The sequence below is a fragment of the Stegodyphus dumicola genome, chromosome 6 (genome assembly GCF_044657685.1).
Source record: "Stegodyphus dumicola isolate Sdum_Otavi_A_Nest chromosome 6, ASM4465768v1".
NCBI classification, from domain to species: Eukaryota; Metazoa; Arthropoda; class Arachnida; order Araneae; family Eresidae; genus Stegodyphus; species Stegodyphus dumicola.
The window spans coordinates 80,427,044-80,448,324 of NC_140773.1; the positions used below are offsets into that span (position 1 = coordinate 80,427,044).

A 21,281-nucleotide genomic window follows, 5' to 3' on the forward strand; every position below is an offset into this window, starting at 1 on the left:
CATTGCATTTTGAACAATTAAGACTTGAGAGCATTACCATGTCTAACAGCACACAAATTTATCACATACATATTTCTAAAAAGTTATTATTATTTCTAATTTGTACAATAAATACTAAAAATATTAAATGTGCTATAAACTAAATATCAGACTGAGGCTACAAATGTCCCAGAACAAATATACTGCAAATATGTTTAGTCTGAGAACTTAGGTCTGTTTAAGCCAGATATTTCTAGCAACTGTGAAGTAAAACTGTCACTCTATAGGTAAATTTAAAGTTCCTCTGAATTCAGATTACTGTACATAACTATGAATATGATATGAAAGCACACATTGACTTATTTTATTGCACTACAATATGAAAGCACACATTGCAAGAAAGAAAGTACAAGAAATTGTTTATAGATTACTTGCAATCAATGCACATAAAATAAATACTAAAAAGCTATAGAATAAACCATGTTTGAACATCGATGAGTACAGGGAAGCATAACAAAGCAAATGAAATAAAGCATTAAATAAATATTTACAGGTGCAAGACACTTATTTTTACATACATTATCAATATTTTATATTTTATTCAATTATGTGCTTTTTCTAATTTAATACTCTTTGCTTGATAGCACTCATAATATATTTTCCGAATACGTATCCCGATCTGCTGCTACGGATAATCCCTCAGCAGGGAAAAAGTATCACGCTGTCCTCCTACAAGAAGTACGTCATTGGATGACAACAATAACATGGTCTACCATAATAAGCTGTTTCTCCTCGTTTTGGCGTCAAGGCTGTTCTCCGAACCTTATTACTTCTTAATTGAGAGAGGTTACGTGCTGGCCACATCAGATTTTTTTTTTTTGAGTCGTTACCCTGAACTGAGATCAGTCACATTCTGTACCTGCAGTGGCAACGGCTATATGCGTGCGCATCAGCGAAAGGATGATGATTAAGTTCACAATAGTTTAGTCCAGAACCTTCCATTCGTTTCTCTTAGTTCTGAGAGATTGTAACAGTGTTAACGTATTCTGCCTGTTCACGCAGAGAAGAAAGCTTTTCATTCGCGAAATTTATATTTTAAGCATAACCACGCCATCTCAAAGGTAAGTTTATTTGATCTTTTGCAGTATATTTTCTTTTGAATGAAATTTTAAGCCATGCAGTTGTTTTAAAAATGGCTGGTTTGCGTTGTATTAAATACGTTTTAGTTCAAATAATATTTGAGAAGTAATATAATAGTAGCATTTCATGTAGTTTCTTATTTGATGAAAGAATACAGTAATTAACAGTTCATACGATTAAAATTTTTTCGATTGGAAATCAGCTGTTAAATGTTGTTAGGCTTCGAATAATAGTTATCTTATATTATAATTTTAATCCTTATACTAGAATTACAACGTATTTATGCGAAATTCATATATAAATATTAACAGAAAGCTGTTTGTCTTTTTTTTTGTTTTTTTTTTTTTGTTCGAAAAGTACGTGTTCAGTAATTTCGTAGTATCGTAGAGTGGTCTATTGTCTAGCAGACATCTGCTATAAATAACTTAAATCTATGTAGATTTGATAGTGCGGTGATCATAGTCGGATGAAAGTCATTTTGAGTTTAAATGTAAATATTTATTCTCATTTACCAACCATTATGTAGTTTTTGTCACACGTTAGTGCGATATTTATTATGAGAGTTTTATTAGAAGCTGCTAGTCTCTAAAAATCATTCATCTGCTATTCTAATGTTAAATATTTATTGCAGCTTTAATGTTTGAAAATAATGCATTTTTGGAGACATATTAAAGAAAATTAAAGGTTGTTGACCTTCTGCAGTAATTAAGTAATAAATCAAATTCTCATTCTGTTAGAAACAGCTTTGGTTTGAGTATTTCAATCCTAAATGCAGTGTAACTAGTCCAGAAATTAGCTGCTGACCAAGTATGGTACCTTAATTTTTTTCCTTAGTATAGTAAAACCTTAATATGTGGCATTTTATAACTAATATGATTATTGTGACTTCTAAGCATCGTGAAATAATTTTGTGCCAAGCTGTTATAGTACTATAAGATCTATTAAATTAGGCAACTTCTCTTTCTCTAATTTTCTTTCCCACCATATTTTGGTGTTAGGATTTAATTTTTCCCCTAAAATGTATGCAAATACACTAAAAGAAAAACCGTTAACACTCTGATTTAAAACTTCTAACGATCTCGCGCATTCATTTGTAATGTCAATTAAGTTTAATATTGCTGATGCAGATTCATTTTGCATAGTATGCATATTCATAAATCGTCTCAGATGAGCATACACTTGTTCGCGGTGACTAGAGAACTTTCTAATGAAAAGGCTAATTTATAATTAGAGTCAATTATGGATATTGGCTGCACAATATGATAAGCATCTTCTCTTAGTGCAGATTTTAAGTACTGTAATTTGACTGGATCTGTTAAATTAGGATTTGAATCAACACTGGCTAAAAAGATATCTTTAAAGGAAAGCCACTCATGTAAGTCACCTGAAAATGTTGGCAAAGTAATTTTGGGTAATTTAGCATTGCTCTCAGTATTCGTGCAAACCAAAGGCTCTGATTTAATTTCTTTGGAAAGTTTAACTAACTTACGATTTAATTCGACTTCTACATCTAAGAGAATATCGTCAATCTCTTCTTTCTCTTTTACATAAGCATCAATACTTTCTTACGTACATAACCCGACCAAAGAATCGAAATTGGAATTTACATCTGTCTCAAGCACTTTAAACTTATTCTTCAGTATTTCCAAGTCACTTCCTTGGACATTTTCGTCTGCAGCCTTTTGTTTTAACTTTGTTAACTGTGTTTTCAATGTAAGTTTTTTCGCTAATATCTGCTTTAGTGACATTTTGATTAGCAAAAGTCAATAAACAAAGAGCTTCAAGAAGGGGGGAGGGTACTTACCCTTTCGTTTCTACAGAACTTCAATCTGGAAGTATCCTTTGTAATTCTTCGTTTCACAAAACCGAAAGTAAATTCAGTCTCGTAAACTTCATTAGCTGCTCCAGCTCGACGAACCAAAAAACTTGAATTGACTTATTCTATTTCCCATCGATAACTATATATAGTAATAAAATAACACCACAGAAATTACACAGAAACTCTAATTTTCAATACATTTATTTTCCATAGCGACTCTCGGCACTAGGTTTCACTTACAGTGTAACATATGAATCACAACTTCGAATGTACCACAAAAATCAAGTTTCTCACAGAATATATTTGAGCGCCAACTCTGGTGGCACATGCGCTATTAGCCAAGATTCTCCTTCCGTCGCCAAGTGTTTCTCAGCTAATACAAAACACGGATCTGGGAATTTTTCAACGAATTTTTTAGAATATTGTAACATTGATAAATCTCATTTAAATAATGGTAATATTTATGGAATTATATTTAAAAAATAACATTAAAATAAAGCTTTATTTTTCTCTGTCAAACCATTTTAGCCACTTGCACAATATTTTGAATGTGAAATCGGTTATTAAATTTTAATTTCTCTTCATATTTTGTTAAATTTTAACTTAAACTTTTAATTACTTTAAGCATTAATTATTGAATTTTTAAAATATTAATGCTTTTAATTAGTCATTTTTTAAATTTTTTTTTATCTTTTTCCTGACAGTTTTTCACAAGTCTCTGGCACATCTAATTTTAGAAATTAAGCCCTGGTTTTCTGTATAAAATTAATTTTACACTTTTTTCCTCCCTTTTTTTTTCAAAATCTTTCTACCGTTATGTTGTTACAGAATTGGATATTTTAAACAAATATGAGGCATCATATATATGCAATTCTCTGTTGCAGATAGGTAATTTTGTAAGTTTGTGTGCTAAAATGTGTTTAATTATACCAGTGAAAGTCTTTATTACAAAAGTTTTGTTTTTGCCTAGGCTTAAAAATGGTAAAGGAAACTACATATTACGATATATTGGGTGTAAAACCAAATTGTACAGTTGAAGAATTAAAGAAATCTTACAGGAAATTGGCTTTAAAATACCATCCTGATAAAAATCCTTCTGAAGGAGAAAAGGTGAGTAGTTTTTATAATTTTGGATAATTTGAAATTAAAGTAGTTATATTGCAGTAATTAAAATTTTATTTTAATGCTGTGTAAAATTTAATAGTTCTAAAAAATTTGTTAATTTAAGAAAGTAAGTAAATAATAATAAAAAAAAGGTGCTACTTTGGTAGATGGTTGCACGGATCTTTGGCGATTTTTTTTTTTTTTTTGCAAGCGATACGACTTATTATAACCCCACTACTGGACAAGTTATTTATGGTAACCGATACTTTGTTGTCATTTTATTTAAAAAATAATGCGTTTGTGCTACTTTGGAAGACGGTTGCATGGATTTTTGGCGATTTACGTTGGCACAGTTTTTACAATCGTCAGCCATCTTGAAAAACGTTGTTTTAACATATTTTACGCATACTGTAAAAAAATAAATATTATTAAAAATAATGGATTAAATTTTTGTTGAAAATGTCGTTTTTTAAGATGGCAGGCAATTGTAAATGAGAATACATTTACTATGAGTATAATATACTAAAGTAAGGTTAAATTATTAATTTCATATAACAAAACAATAGAATAAAAACACCGCTATAAAAACATTGCGCTATCTTTTAATTGTATTAAAATATCGAATTAAAAACATCATGCCAACTTTAAAAAAAATTATTACTTAAATTGAATATCAAATTAAAAACATCATACGTTTAAAAGAATTAAAATATTACTTAAATTCAAATCCTTTAAAGTAAGTTTTATAGGATATAATTATTTAACATTAAAACATGTGGCAATGAATACCTCGGCAATTTTTGAAAACAGTTTATTAATTTTTTAGGAAGCACTTCCGCAGAGGATCCGTTAAATGTAAACATCGCCAAAATTGGCGATAACAGTGCAAAGTTGGTAACCCGGCGAATTCGGAGGTCGTAGGTAGCAACCTGATTCTTCAAACGCTTAGACCAAAGAATCTGATTCTTTGCTTAGACAACGAATCTGTTCTCGTATGTTCTGTGCGTCCGTGGCTGGTGGTGCATCACTACCGGATGAGCAGGTGAAATTACGGCGGAGGGGGGGGGGCTTATTGATAATTGATAACACGCCTGTTTAGAGTAGTATGACTGTGTTCTCTTAATAATTAAAAGACTAAACACTCAGAACCATAGAGTACCCGAGTCCTAAAACATGATTAACGTGGGCCGCAATAATATAAGGTTTAAATAATTAACTAAAGTTTTTATTTTTATTACTCTTATTTTTATCTAAAATAACAAGAATTACATCACTTTTCATGCTTAAAAATTTGACATATTTTTTAATGTATCTTAGCAATTACCTTTCAGAAGATGCTAGGTGTTTATATATGATAGATGATTAGAATGAAATAAAGAAGTAATAATGAATAAAAAAAGTATTATTGGTTCTCTGAGATGAGATATAAAAAAAAAAAAAAATTATTGGTCATCAAAGTTAGTAAACCACTGCTTTGAGTAATAATCAAAGTTTGACTTTTGAAAGATAACAAAATGTATAATGTTCTTATAGTTTTATTTACAATGCTACTCTAAAGGATTTGAATATTATTGAAGATTCTTGGCAATGTCCAGTTTATTGTGAAAAAGGCAGTTGTTTCAAAATAAAATATTTTAAGCTATCAGCAAGTAAATTCAAAAATTAACTTTGAAAATTGCTTGCATAAAATGGATGTTTGAAATGTATTATTCTGTAATGAATCCATTAATCTATTATATGTACAGTAGCACTTAACATATGAAACACAATTTTGGGAATATTGACAAGCAAAGCACTTAATGAAAAAGACACTTTTAAATGTACTAAAATATTAGTATCTGTATGAACAACAGAGAATATATGTAATGAATAATACCATGACCAAATACCTATATAAACAAAACAAAATTAAGTATTCTCATCCTCAACACTTGAAAAAGTAATCCTGCTGTGCAACATTTAGTGAATTTCTGATTGCATGATATTGCAAGCATTTTTTTAGATTTTTCCTACTAGTGGTTAAGACCATTGAATATTGGTAGTTTGATCTGTGTTCATATCATGGTTAAAGGGCTGGCTGCATGGTTGGTTTTTCTAGTTTTCCTCATATGTAATGCAAATACAAGCCAGTTTCCCTTAGAATGTTCATAAAGGCATCCTTCTTCAGGTCAACAGCCGGTATGCTTTGCCATATTCGAATAACCTAAACTTTCCTTCAGATTATACATTGAAAGGTTATATCTGTAGTAAGCAGGACAATGATCATTCAGCTTCTAATAGTGTGGAAGGAGTATATTTAAAACATGTCAGAACCATGGGATTCATAACAAAATCAACCATTAATCATGAACATTTTATCAAGTGTGCCGTTTTTCTTACGTTATGGGTTTCACTAACAAGATATTCATACTTTTGTTCCAGTTCACAAGCAGTTCAGCAATACAGTTGCTGGATACTGGTAGTTTGACCCTATTTCGGCGTGAAATAAGTCACAACAATAAGGATCCATTTATAGAAATTCTGGCTGCCATCAAGGATTGCTTTCCAGTGACATAAAATCTCCAGCAATTTCCTTAACAACACAGTTTTTTGGAAGGAAAAAAAAAAAAAAAAAAAGGCCCTTTTCAGGGCTATACAAATTTAACAAAAGATATATGACATATTGCTAATCTTGAATATTGCTATATATACTTTAATTTATATGCTTTATAATGTTTAACTCATTAATATTCTGTCTATTCCTGCTAAGTCTAATTTTTATCCTTTAAATATCATGTTTCACTGTTTGATATTATTTTTTGCCAGCTAACTCTAATTTATATGTGTTTAATATGTTTCTTCATAATTTTTATGCTTTAAATATCATATTTAACCTTTTGATATTTTTTTCTGCGGCTAACACAAATTTAGATGCGTTTAATATGTTTTTTTTTTTAAATTTATATGCTTTAAACATCACGGATCACCCGTTTAATTATCTTGCAATATGTTTGTTTAATATATATAATAATATAACTTAATTTCTATGCTTTAAATATCATGTTTAAACTTTTGATAATTTTTTTCTGCGTTTTATATGTTTCTTTAATTTGTATTACGGTTAACCTTTTTAAATATCTTGAACTTAACTGTACACCGCTAAACTCATGGCCGATTAGCCGTTGACGAGCTTGGCGAGTAAATACACTTCGCCGCCAACGGATCCTCTCCGGAAGAAAACCCATTTTTTAATATAAATTGAAGTGTACAATTATAAAGTAAAAGAAAAATATGTACTTGTATTTTTTTAGTATTTAACCTGTCGTATATTGATAAGTACCACAAAAAAATCGGAATCATAATTTAGATATTAATGAAAAAATTTGAAAAATGTAATTTAAGGGAAAATTTTGTAAAAAAAAGTTTTAAATGTAATATAAGGATTTCAAAGAGATGAATAATAAAATTTTAAAATGGCGTGAACCAATCAGGGAACTGATTACAGCTCGTTAATGCACAAATATTCTGTAACCAATCAGAAAGCTGATTACATCAAGAATAGAAGTAAAATTATTTAAATAATCATACATAATAAAATCTTTTAAAAATACAAAATTAAATTGTATTTTAATATTTAAGTCATAAATAATGTTTGAAACCAGTTTCTTTTAAAGTAATGTGGCGTCATTCATTGCATCATCAACAACATAAAATTTCATAAACAATGAAATTTTTATTTCAAATAAAAATGCAAAATTAAATTGATTTTTAATAATTAGAAGCCATAAATAATATTTAAAACATGGAATTTTTGCATAATAAAATGACAACAAATTATCGGTTACCATAAATAACTTGTATAGCAGTGGGTTTATCATAAGTCGTATTGCTCGCAAAAAATAAATAAATAAATAAATAAATAAATAAAAAAATTTGCCAGCCAAAATCTTTGCAACCGTCTACCAAAGTAGCACCTGATATTTTATGTTGTGGATGATGTAATCAATGATGTCACCTTATTTTAAAAGTAATTGGTTTTAATATCTATAAATTTAATGTTTTAAATGTTATTTATGGTTAATTATTAAATATAATTAAAATAAAATTTAATTTTGCATTTTTGAAAAAGATTTTATTATGTATGATTATTTAAATAATTTCAATTCTATGCGTGATGTAATCAGCTCCCTGATTGGTTACAGAATATTTGTGCATTGAGGAGCTGTACTCAGCTCCCTGATTGGTTACTGAATATTTGTGCATAACTGTGCCATTTTAAAATTTTATTATTCATCTCTTCGAATTCCTTAGATTTCATAGTGTTTTTTTTTTTTTTTTTTGTGATACTTATCAATATACGACAAGTTAAATACTAAAAAAAAATGTAAGTACATATTTTCTTTTACTTTATAATTGTATACTTCAATTTTTATTAAAAAAATTAATACACCGTTTTAAAAAATTGTTGACATATTTATTGCCACATATGTTTTAATGTTAAATAATTCTATCCTATAAAACTTATTTTAAAGTATTTGAATTTAAGTAATATTTTAATTCTTTTAAACGTAGGTATGTTTTTAATTCAAAATTCAATTTAAGTGATGTTTTAATCCAATTAAATGGTGGCGTAATGTTTTTATGGCAGTATTTTTATTATATTTCTTTGCTATATAAAAGTAAGGAACTACTCTTATATGTGCTCTCAGGTCGCCAAATGCGGCGACAAACATTTTTGGCGAGAAACTCCATGCTACCATTACTACCTAAATTTTTTGTCTACATTTCAAACTTTTACCCTAAAATGTCTGCAAAAGAAAGCGAGTTTCGCATGTGTAAGATGTGTTTGCACGTTGAAAACACGATTAAGCTAAAAATCCGAAACAAAAACAAACAATTTAGATAGCAAAAATGTAAAGTTTTTAACCAAAAATATTTGACAAGAATCCATGTACGCAATGATATGTTTTAACTTTAAAAAAATCACAAAATTGCACAATCCATGCAACGAAGGAATCTATGAACTAAGCACATCTAGTTTAAATAAATTAACATAACAATAGATTTCAAAGAATATGTACACTGTTTTCTGTTTAAACTTTAAAAAACATCTACGAATTGCGCAATCTAGGCATTGCGCACCAATCAACAAAATAAAGTAAAATAAATTTCAAACAGTTCAAAAAAACAACAATAATGACAAATTCGTACTAAAAGAAACAATGAGCATAACATTCTACTAAATAAAAACGAGTAAAACAAAATGCATGTACCGTAAATAAATGCTTCTTCGAACAGCAGAAATAACAATTTCAAACATCACCAAAACAATTTCACCACAAATTTGTTAAAAGCATCTTCTCCTGTTTCAGAAAAACGATGGAAAAATATATAAACCACCAAATAAAACTCTAAATCACATTCCCAATTATAAGTCGGCAGTGCCGCTTTAACGTGACGTCACGTAATCTCTATCATATTGATATGACAACCACACTCACTATCCACAAAATTGGTACTATGTTTCACAAATAAATGTTCAAAACCTTCTTCTAAATACTTGTAGAATTTCCAGTCACCCGAAAAAATAGTTTTACCAGGCACGCTACTAAAATTTTGTCAACACGTCCATAAATCACTCAATTACCATGCGAACCAACTAGCAAATCCTAAGTTTCCACGTAAAAAGGATTGCCATAGAAACGAGCATCGCAGAAAAGAACACGCAATCGCACCAAAAACCAGCGCATAACACATATTGCCGCATTTGGCAACCTTAGGGCGCATATAAGAGTAAAGCCAAAAGTAATAATTTAACCTTACTTAAGTATTTTATACCCGTGTTAAATTTATTTACATTTGCCTGCCATCTTAAAAAACGACTTTTTCAACAAAAAAATAATACATTGTTTTTAACGATAATTTTTAAAAGTTTTGAATACTTTACTATGCTTAAAATACGCAAAAACAGGGTTTTTCCAAGATGTCTGACGATTGTTCGAACCGTGCCAACGTAAATTGCCAAAATCCATGCAACTGTCTACTAAAGTAGCACCAATAAAACTGATAATTATGGCATGCTGTAATGCTGGATTTAATTTCGAATATAATGAATTAGATTGCAAGATTGCATTTTTATGGGATAAGTTGAATTTAAGTAAAAAAATTATTTTGAAGCATCTGTTCATTTTAATATCCATGTTAAGTGGTAATAAAAAACTTACAAAAGGGCTTGAAAGATGGGATTTAAAATGTGAAGCATTCTTAAATTTTTTTATAGGTGAAAATCAATATGTCTTAATTTAAATGGGAAAATTTTTTATATGGACGGTTAAAATTGGCTTATGTAATTGCCATATGTACAATGCATGAAATGTAAAACTGATGTGATTTTATTTCTTATGTAAAATTATTCAAAATAACATTATTTCAGATAGCTATATCTTATATCTTCAAATACCAGATTTATTACACCATATCTATTTTACTGTTTTCACAACATAAATGGTGTAATTTTTGAATTCATGTGGGCGTTCAGGTAGAGGTTGCTTGAATTGTTGATAGTCATTGCCACAGTATATTCAAAACAGATTTTAGGTCCTGCTCATTATGTTAGGAAATAAAGAATACCACTTTACAAAAATATACTTTTATTTAAAGATTGCATTTTACATGCAGCTTCACGTTACAATATATTAGCTTTTAAATATATTTTCAGTTACCACTAACAGTGCTTGCACAATGACAAATTAAGATAATGGGATTATGAAGAAACAGATTATTAACCCCTTGGTTCTCGTACAAGTGAAAATTTGTAATCGCTGCCCAAGGTCACTGCCAATCCTTTCCTCCCAAATCTCAACATTTGATAAGAGTTGCTGTGGTTTGGCCATACTTTCGAGTAAACACGGAACAATAGCCAACCTACGCATGCATGGACTACGGTTACTTGTTTTAAATACATATTACATACTTTATACAGTGAAATACAAGTCACTGCCTCTAACAATGAAAATATGGATGATATAAATTTGTTTTCTTGCCCATCTTTTTTTCAAATGCTATGTTTATAATGTTTATGAACAGAATAGTATATATGAGCCAAAACATATCTCACAAATTCAAAAAGTTGCAAACGGATTTAATCAGATATTACCATTTTCTCTTGGTATAGAACATATCATGTTTTTATTTATTTGTATGCATGAGTAGGTTACAAAGGTGTTAGAAAGAATTAAGATGTAACTTTTTAAGCATATGAGGAATTTATAACAGATATGGGTACTTTTCCGTTTTGCCGGCGCAGGTGATAGTTTCCAATAATGGTACAACCAAAGCGAAATGAGATATCCTCATTGGTTACCTTTTACGCCTCATTTTGAAAACAAGTCACAGCCATTTCTTGTCAGGTTGATTGTTTCTTTCAATACAGGCACACAATTACATAGAATTTTTACAAGATAGTTCAATTTTTATGCCCTAAGGCCATTCGCGGTAATTAAGTCAGTCAGGATGCAATCACACCGCTCACTCGAAGGTGAAATTATAGAAAAGTCAAGGGTTAAATTCATGAATTCTAATGAGAATGCACTAGCGAAGTAAAAGCACTGTGGTTTTATGTAATTTCTGTGTAAGCTATTCGTACGAATTGAAATAATTCTTGCATTTAAACTTGTATTCAAAATTAAGATGTAACTTGAAATTAATGTAGATAATTACCGAGAGGATTAGATTTTTGTAGCATAGTTTACGCAAGTCACGTGATATGAACCGGCGAATCAGGATGTTGAACCATGAAAGCATACATAGTAAATTCTTAAATTAATGTCTTTTTACAAATTTATTGGCATTTTACAAAACTTTAAACGATGTTGAAATGTGTACGCCTTCTAAATAAAAAATTCATAGAACTAACATTTATAAACATTTTTATGTGTAAACTGTATGCTGTCGCTAATAAAGTCTGCTTGGCAAGATTTGTGCAGGCGAAATGGAAAAGTACCCATGTATATAAATTAATATCTGTGAGTTTTCAGCCCAAAATAACAATGTGGTCTTATTGCAGTAACAATGAAAATTGATATATGTTAATGTTCTTTGCAGTTTAAACAAATATCTCAGGCATATGAAGTTCTGTCTAATCCAGAAAAGCGTCGAATATATGATCAGGGAGGAGAACAAGCTATCAAAGAAGGTGGCGTTGGCAGTGCCAATGGAATGTCTTCCCCAATGGACATTTTTGATATGTTTTTCGGAGGTGGTACTAGGAAACGTGATAACAAAAGTGCGAATGTTGTTCACCAATTGGGTGTTACACTTGAAGAACTGTACAATGGTGCAGTGAGAAAATTAGCTGTACAGAAAAATGTTATCTGTGATAAATGCGAAGGTAAGATTTAAGTGGAAATATTTTATTCTTTACTTGCTTCATTTTCAGAATTTTTTATCTAATAATCTGACACTTGTTGGTTTACATATTTGTTTGAATTATAATCATTTTGTATCTACACATAAATTTAGCTATAAAATTTAACTTTATTAAAAGTTAGCCATGTAAAGATTGCACTATTGGTGTGAACTTTAAGAAGGGGATCTGAGTGCTTAAATATTACTGCGATTGAGGTGGCCACAAGCTCTTAACCCATTTATGTGCATTGGTGGGAAAGTGAAAGGAATAATTAAGTTTGAGACACGTTAACATGTATTCAGAAATTTACTTTTATTATGTAGAAACATGCAAGTTTTTGCAGTATTATTATTTTGGGAGGAGTGCAGGAGGTTTCTTCAAATTCTTATTTGTATTATTATATGAGTAGTTAGATAAAATTTTCACATGGAAAATCATTGAGAAGGCATTTGGTGGATTAAGAGAAGTCATGTGCAATTAGAATAGAAGCAGGACAAACATTGGCATAGTTCTATGAAGACAAAGTAATCTAAAGTGTCATATCAGTAATGTAAAAGTGGTTTAAAGCATCTTTGATGTCAGCAGACAGTTCGTTCAAGGTAAAAATATATTATGACAGACGTTTGGGGGCTGTTATTTGGTAGCAGTGTCTAAAAATAAATAAATGACTGGCATTAACCCAGATGGCAAGAGATTTCATTTCACCTACAGAAACTTGGTTGTTCAAATATAATGAATAACAGGCTATATGAGAAAAAGGGTTGTGTGCAAGAGAAATCCATGATTTGTGTCCTGCTAGCTTGAGCTGCAAAATGTGCCCAATTGCAGTGGCGCATAGATCATCATAATTTCAGTGTCCTGATTTGAATCCAAGCTCTCTTTTACTGATCTGTCTCGTTGTCATTTAGAGAGTGTTACCAGATGTTTTACTGTTTGTAGGAAGCAAAATGATACACCATAAGTATGAAAATGTCTGAAAAGCTGTGGTAAAAAGGAGATGGAATCATAGTTTGGGGGACATTATTTTAAATAGCCACACTAACCTAGACATTTTTACCAGTGTAATTTTGAATGTTGAAATATACAGAGAGGAGGCTCTTAATCCTTATGCTGAATTGTTTAGGGTTGCAGTTAGTAATATCATTTTCTAATGCATGTTGGTGTTTGTGCTGCAATAATGACTGATTATTTTGAGAATAAAAGAATCCATGGGTAAAGTGGGCCAAATATTCTGTATATATATAAATCCAATAGAAAATTGGGAAATAAAATACTAAGAACATTATGGGAGCTGTCTTTTCTGGCAGCTAAATGACAGTTCATATTGTAATTTATAGCATAATCTTTTAATGCCTTTGAAGAGTGTATGGTGTTTCTTTCAGATACAGGATGTCTGCAAATTAGTTTGGCAAGAAGAAAGATTTATTTGAATGCCATTAACAGGGAAAAAATTAAAGTACATATTGTTGGTAAGATAGAGAAATAGTTTACCTTTATCACAAATGTTCGATGTGACTTCCTTTCATTACCCTATAAATATTCCATTGGTAAGTCATATCTTGCTACAGCTTTGTCCCATGTTTCTGTTGATCAACTGCAGTATAGATTCTGAATTTTAGGTCAGGAATGGATGCATGAAGTGGTGTCATGAACACTTGATCCTTTACAAAACCTTACACTGAAATCAAGCGGTGTTAGATCTGGTGATCATAGCGGCCATCGATAACACCTCCACGACCAGTTCAAAAGGGCACCTCATCTTTGACGTTATTATGGTAGTGATAAGGCACGCCATCCTGTTGAAACATGAAACTGTCTGGTATTTTTTTGTTTAATGATTGGCATAAGGAAAATCTGTAGCATGTCCAGTTAATAATTCCTGTAACAGTCTTTTCCACAAAGAAAAATGGGCTGAGAAGATTTGAGGCACTCTCTGCACAAAATGCGTTTACTTTGGAATTATCCCTTTCATATTGCAGGATGGCATGAGGATTTTCCGATCCCCAAATTCTTACATTATGTTTATTCGCTTTACCACTTAGGTGACAAGTTCCTTCGTCACTGAAAACCAATTGTGACAAGAAATCATTATCACTCTTCATGCACCTTAGCATATCCATGCAACATTCTTGTCAATTTTTCAGATCATCGGGCTTCAAAGATTGAAGCAAGTGTTAATTTGTAGGGTTTGAACTTGAGAGGCTTATGCAGGATTTTTGAAACTCGGGATTTTGGAATTCCTAGCTCCAAACTAGCTATGATGTGGATATTGTGGGACTTCTCATGAACATTTCTCTTAATACGTCAAAAGTTTCTTCTGAAGCTGCCTGTTGGCCTTGGCACTTGATTCGATGAGCCACACGTCCTTTTTCGGTAAGTTGTCGATACCATGCCATAATAGTATCTCTTTTTGGGGCTGTTTTCTTGTATTCTCGAACAAAATTTTGTCTTACTTGCAAAGTAGAATTAATTTTATGGAACCAGAGACAGCAATTTGCTTTTTCATAACCTTTATACGTCTGTCTCCATTTTCATAATGCCGAACAACAATGAAAAGTGCGTTAAATGATAGCGCCAATTATAATAACATCCAACATCATCTGTGAATAAACTTAGGAAATATTACTACTAGTCTAAATTTTAAACTGATTAATTTCATTTATTATTTCAGAAGTTATTTACTTACGAAATTGCTCAATTAATTTATAGACATCCAGTATAATTTTAGTATCATTGTTTTTTATTCTTCGAGTGGCATGGCTTTTTTAGATATGCTCATGAAGATTTGCATTTAAATAATTTCTATCAGCTGAATTTTTATAATTGAATTTTAGTAGGTATATTTAGTCTGTTTTCATAAAACTTCCATTCATTAAAATATTTACATTATTTTAAAAAGAAAAATGTTTTAAATTATAATCTGATATATGCCAAATGATAGTCTCATGACCAAATTAGACTGTTATGCCACTTAGGTTAAATGCTAATTAAAATGCTGTGTTATTTAAATTGTCTATAAAGCTCCTGCGATATGTAAACTTTCTTTTAATGTGGCAGTTCCCAACCTATCTCATGGGGTTCACAGCATGTGTAGGAAAATAAAATGAATGAACTTGTTAAAGATTAAAGAATAAAATACCTAAAGAAGAATTAAAAAAAAAAAAACTTGAAATTATGTTCTGGGTGGTAATTTATTTAGTTCAATTTGCATCTCTTCTAGAAGACTATGTGTCGCTTGTTAAAGGATGCACAACGTAACTGCATGTAATAAAAACATTCAAGTTGCCACAATTGCAATTTGTAGTTTTGAAGCATTCGTCATAAGTAGTGAAAATGAAGAAAAAAGAATATTTTACTTTCAAGGTTAGATTATGCGATTTTGACCGCATAATTGATAATATGTATTTATCACAGAAACACTACTTTAGTTTTTTTCATCATATTCCTGAACATTTTATTATGTAGCACAGCATTGTAATTTAAGGCAAGAATTGGAAAAATGCTCTTTTATCACAGAGCAGGATCTAATTGCTGTTCAGGATATAGTTTTTACTAACAAGTATTCTGTGGATCTGAAACAAGTGATTCACATCTAGTTTGTGATCATGGATAGCAGTAATTCAAAAAATAATTTTGTGCAAGGCACTGTAGGCCTTACTCAAAATAACATTTTGTGGAATTTCTGTGAAAGGAAAAATTAAAGAGTGTACATAATGGCATTTAACATTTTGGTAGATCAATTTCAGTTGGTCACAATTTGCAGTACGAAAATGATAGAATGATAAGCAGAAAAATGATTACAATTTGGTGTATCAATATTACACGAATCTATATATTTTTTGAATGCCTTCAAATTCTTTACATACAATCATTTTTTACTATCATCCTAATATCTGGAGATGTTCTTAATTTGAAAATGCCGGTAATTTTAATGTTTTAAACAAGTGGTTGCAAGATCAGTATCGGCAAATTCAGGAAATATGCAGATAGTATGATTAAGTATTTTATACCACATACTAGTCACAGTACCTGTATCAAATAAAAATCTTCAACCAATCAGCAACATGACTGCTGGCATGAAAGTGACACTTGTGGAGTTGCATAAGGTGTATCAAATTCATAGTCGACTGACATTACCAGATTAGCAGTTTTAAGGGTTACGTATGCCTACTTGCAAAGCTTTCAAGAGGATCTTCTTTGCAAACTATCTTGAACTGTCAGAGATATCAACAAGTGAAATACTAAACTTTTAGAATGAATTCTTATTAAATGAAATAGCATCGGAAAATAATATTTTTGAATGATGCTATAAAAATAATAAACTGTATAAAATCATGACCTTTTAAAAGCAGGCTCTTCAGATAGATATGGAAAAGAATAAAAACAACTATCAGTTCTTTCTGCTACATACTGAAGTAAGTGGTTTTCTGAAAAAAATGTTTGGATGTTTGACAGACCATAATGACATATGACAGTTTGAATATTATGAAACCTGGGTATGCAAACTGTTATATTTGATCGATAAACTGAGCAAAAACAAAATGTCATAGCAAAGAAAAAATGCTAAGTGGCTTTTTAAGAGGAGACTTATGTGCTAGTTGTAGTGCATTGAAAGTAAGTTATCAGTTGCTTCCTTCTTACAAAAAGGAATTTTTGAATTTATAATTTGGAAGGATCTCTGAAGTGGCGAATTGGGGGCTGTTTAGGAGCAGAGCAAGAGAATCATAGAAGCGGCAAGATGTGTAGATATTTTGAAACAATCGCAATGCTATAGAAACAATATCAGAACTTTGAAACTGTTTTAGAGGACTAGACAAGATCATAAATGAATAATTGCTTCCTAAGATCAGTATCTAGCAATAATTTCTCATTGTAACATGAAGTATACTGCTTGGCAGTTAATAGCTTGCAACAGGCACTGGAACTGTTATGTAACAGCAAATTGTATAGGGAAGGCTTAATGAAAAAGGCTGTTGTGCAGAAAGCCAAGGATATGTGTTTCACTGTCTTAACAAAAGAGGGATCATGAATAATAAAGAATAACAAAACTGGAGTGAGAACCAATGGTCCTATGTTTTCTTTACTGTGAATCTAGGCTTAGTTTAATATCAGATCCTAAACATGTTAATACGGGAGAGAGTCTGGAATGTGAAATCTTCCTTTGATTATTATAGAATGTGATAGTTTCAGTGATGGTATGTGATCGATAGATGTAGCCTTCACCATGGTTTCAGCAGATCTGTGACTAGCAAGAGATATCAGTATGTTGTCTTAGAATCTTATGTAAGACTTTTAGAGGTGCATATGGATCTGACTTATTATTAATGAAGATAATGATTGTCGACAATGAACAAATTTTATTTGCAAATTCTTTGAAAACAAAAGCTTTGAATACTCTAGCCAGCAAAATCTCATGATCTTAATCTAGTAGAGAATTTATAGGACTATCTTGGAAAAGCAGTTGCATAAAGATATCCTCCTGATAGAGATGCAGTGTCCTGAAGATTGCATTGTTGGAGGAGCAGAAAATAATTCCCAGAACTGTATGAAATATGTGTATACAAGTCAGGGAAGAACTCTACTTCTATAATTCAATTTAAATATGCAAGCTTAAGTTTTTAAAAATATATTTTAAACTCTCCTTACAACAACAACATATTGTCATTTTTATTTCATGTTAAATTTTTATATGCAAAGCTCGTACATTTTTTCCTTTGTATTTATGTTATGTTAAATATCATTTCATACAAATTCATTTGTATTACAGTAGATTTTTGAAACTGGTGGTTGATAACATTAACAGATATTTAATCAGGGTTTGTAGCGGTCCTTACAAGTGCTTATAAGTCCTTATATTTGAAAATAAAATATAAAGGCCCTTATAGGTGCTTACTTTTTCTTTAAAACCCTTTTTTTTTTTTTTTTTTTTTTTTTTTTTTTTTTTTTTAATGAACATGAATTTTTTTCCTGTACCAAAGCCGAAACTAAATAAACAACTTTTCTTCTTTATATGCAAAGTCAGATGGTGAATCATACTCCCGGAAATTGCTTTCCCCCCTTTCTCTGCATTACTGTAACCTGTAACCTATGGTGCGCACGAGAGTACAGACAGGTGCACGTCGTTCTATTGGTCAAAGGATTGCGAAAATGGTAGAAAATTCTTTTACATTGGGTATTCTTTTCCTCCCACCCAAATACTACACACGTTTGAATTTCTATCAAGATTTTAATAATTTGCATTCTTGTTCCACGTGTTCAGTTCATATTCGTGTTTATTATGATCGTTATGCTTATATTATGAGTATATGCATGAATATTTATAATAATATAGTTGCAGTAACTGCTGAAGTATAGATAAACTTCCAAAAATGGGTGTGTTTTTACACAGATTAGCTTTCTAGGGAATAATATTCAGAATGGCTTAAATAAAAGGAAAGTAATCGAATAGTCAAAATAATTTCTCTCTCTCTTTCCCCCCCCCCAATACATTATACAGTACGGAGGTTGGGAGGTTCTCCACTTTCCGCTTTCTCCGCAAAATCTCTAATATTGAAGCAGTGGATTTTCCCCCCCCCAACACACACACTGTCCAGTCTGGATTGAATAGGACTAAAAGTTTTTGCGGTCTACCCAACCTAAGCGAAGATTGATTCTATTCCGGAAATTTAACGCAGTCTGTTGAAACTTACAATCAGAAACACCCCAAATTAGTAAGTCTCTTTCTTTTCCTTATTTAGTTCTTTGTTCTCCGAATACCCGCAGCTGTTGATTCTGATTGCGTAATATCACATGTGGAAGAATTACCTGCACGTATTGCGCAATAACGTTGCCGTATTTTGCAGAGGTAATTAATTTTGATGTTCAGTCTGAGATTTGTTTATGAACACTTAGGAGTTTTTCTGTGCTTTCTAAGCAGAATATTTCTCAGTTCCGTTGGTCTGTTTTTATATGATGCACGTATCGAAATGTCAAAATCATTTATTTAGCCGAGAAATCTAAAGAACTGCTACTATCTCCCCCACTCCTCTTTTTCCTCTTACTATCCGGAATATTTGGCAATTTCCGAGTATGCGGGTTAGTTAAGCTTTTACTGTTAAAGGAGACTGCATGAAGCAATTTCCCGTCTTCTGATTTCAGAAATGTGTCTCTTTTTTTACTTAAATTACTTTGCTTGGAATATATGTTAAGTGAAAACTGTTATGCTATGAAAATTTAGAAATTGTTCAGAATTTTGATTTAAGTTAAATTATTTAAATATTAATACGAGTGGAAAAATAAATTCTATTTTTTATTAGGTGCCAAACAAATACAATTAATATGGCTTATTATTATTTATTTTCTATATTTTGAACTGAAATTTCATCATTAAATCTTGTAATATAGTTTAGTTCTGCATAGTTTTTTTTTTTCTTCTCTTAAACTAATTCTGTAAATTGAACTGTCATTTAAAATTAAAAAATAAATAAATTGTTTTCCATGGTTGAAGTAATGCTCATTTTCTTAATAAATATTGCATTGCTTATATTTTAAATTACAAGTCTTAATTTTTCTTTTAAGGTTATGCAGTTGTGTATAATGTAATTAGACAGGTGCTTATTTTTTTCCTTAAAATGTGCTTGAAAAGTGCTTATAGGTGCTTATTTTTTTAACTAAAATATGGCTATGAACCCTGTTAATGTGTGTAGTTACTGTTTAATCTCTTCTCACATAAACCTGTCTTAAGCTTGGCACAGTGATGTTTACATATTCTGCTTTTCCATGTTTCTGTATAGCATGTTGAGTACAAATGAAAGATGTTTAAAGCAGTTCATGGTTTGTTATATACCACAGTGTAGTTTGAATGTCCATATTCATTTTGTTGTTATTTTAGCTGAATTTACATAATTTATAATTCATGCTAATGTTTTTAGGACGTGGTGGAAAAAAAGGAGCATTGGAAAAATGTGCAAAATGTAATGGTAGTGGTATGCAAACACATGTCCAGCAGTTGGGTCCTGGTATGGTACAACGTATTCAGACTGTTTGTTCATCATGCTCTGGTCAAGGAGAATACATAAATCCCAAAGACAGATGTAAGAACTGTCATGGCAAGAAAGTGGTTCGTGAAAGAAAACTTATTGAAGTACATATTGATAAAGGTATAGTGACCATTATATAGTAATTGTTTTTTATATTTTATCTTGACTGGTTAAGCATAATTTTTGTCTTCCCTTAATGTGTTTATTGATCTGTTTTAAAATTATTTTATGATTGATTATTATTTGTTTCCTGTGTGATTAGCTTAACACATTGGAATATAAAATTATAGCAAGTAGAGCATGACAGTTTTGAGCTTATAGATGGAGCTGATAAATAATTTGCTAAATGTAATACGTAAAAACTGAATTGGTCAAGCATATTTCAAGCTGCAGCTGATGTACAGTGATTCTATATGCATTTAATGTTTTTCGTGATGATCATGCATGTTATGGCAAATTTATTTTAGATGGAAATTTTTCTTAGTGTTGAATATGCTTTACCACTTTCATCAGTGTCATGGTTAAAAAAAGTATCATTCAAGTTGAATTTTTATATTTTTCTAATGAAAATTTTCATCAATCATAATCGTATTTTTCTTGTCAGTAAATTATTCCTGCATAGGTAATTTTTTGTTAAGGTTGAGTAAGCTTCCTGTGAACTTGCTGCTTTCAAGAGAAGTAGTATTTATAAGAGGGAACAGAAAGTAACATGTTTTTTTGTCAAAGTAAATATATTTAGAGTCTGTTTAATCACCTTCATTGTCAATGATTTTTTTCCCACCAGGTACGCAAATTTTCATATGTTGATCTGTAGAAAAAAAGGCTGTTTTTTTAA

At 30.7% G+C, this 21,281-nt stretch overlaps 1 protein-coding gene across 1 annotated transcript in view; it reads left to right on the forward strand.

The window, feature by feature from the left end:
* The first annotated feature begins 932 nt into the window (after positions 1–932).
* Positions 933–21,281, forward strand: part of Droj2 (DnaJ heat shock protein family (Hsp40) member A4-like) — a 35,839-nt gene continuing 15,490 nt past the window's right edge. Inside the window, exons 1-4 of the mRNA XM_085818575.1 lie at positions 933–1,100; positions 3,909–4,048; positions 12,125–12,410; positions 20,339–20,566. Coding sequence (XP_085674701.1) covers positions 3,917–4,048; positions 12,125–12,410; positions 20,339–20,566 — 646 coding nt within the window. The 5' untranslated portion in view covers positions 933–1,100; positions 3,909–3,916. The remainder of the gene's footprint in view (positions 1,101–3,908; positions 4,049–12,124; positions 12,411–20,338; positions 20,567–21,281) is intronic.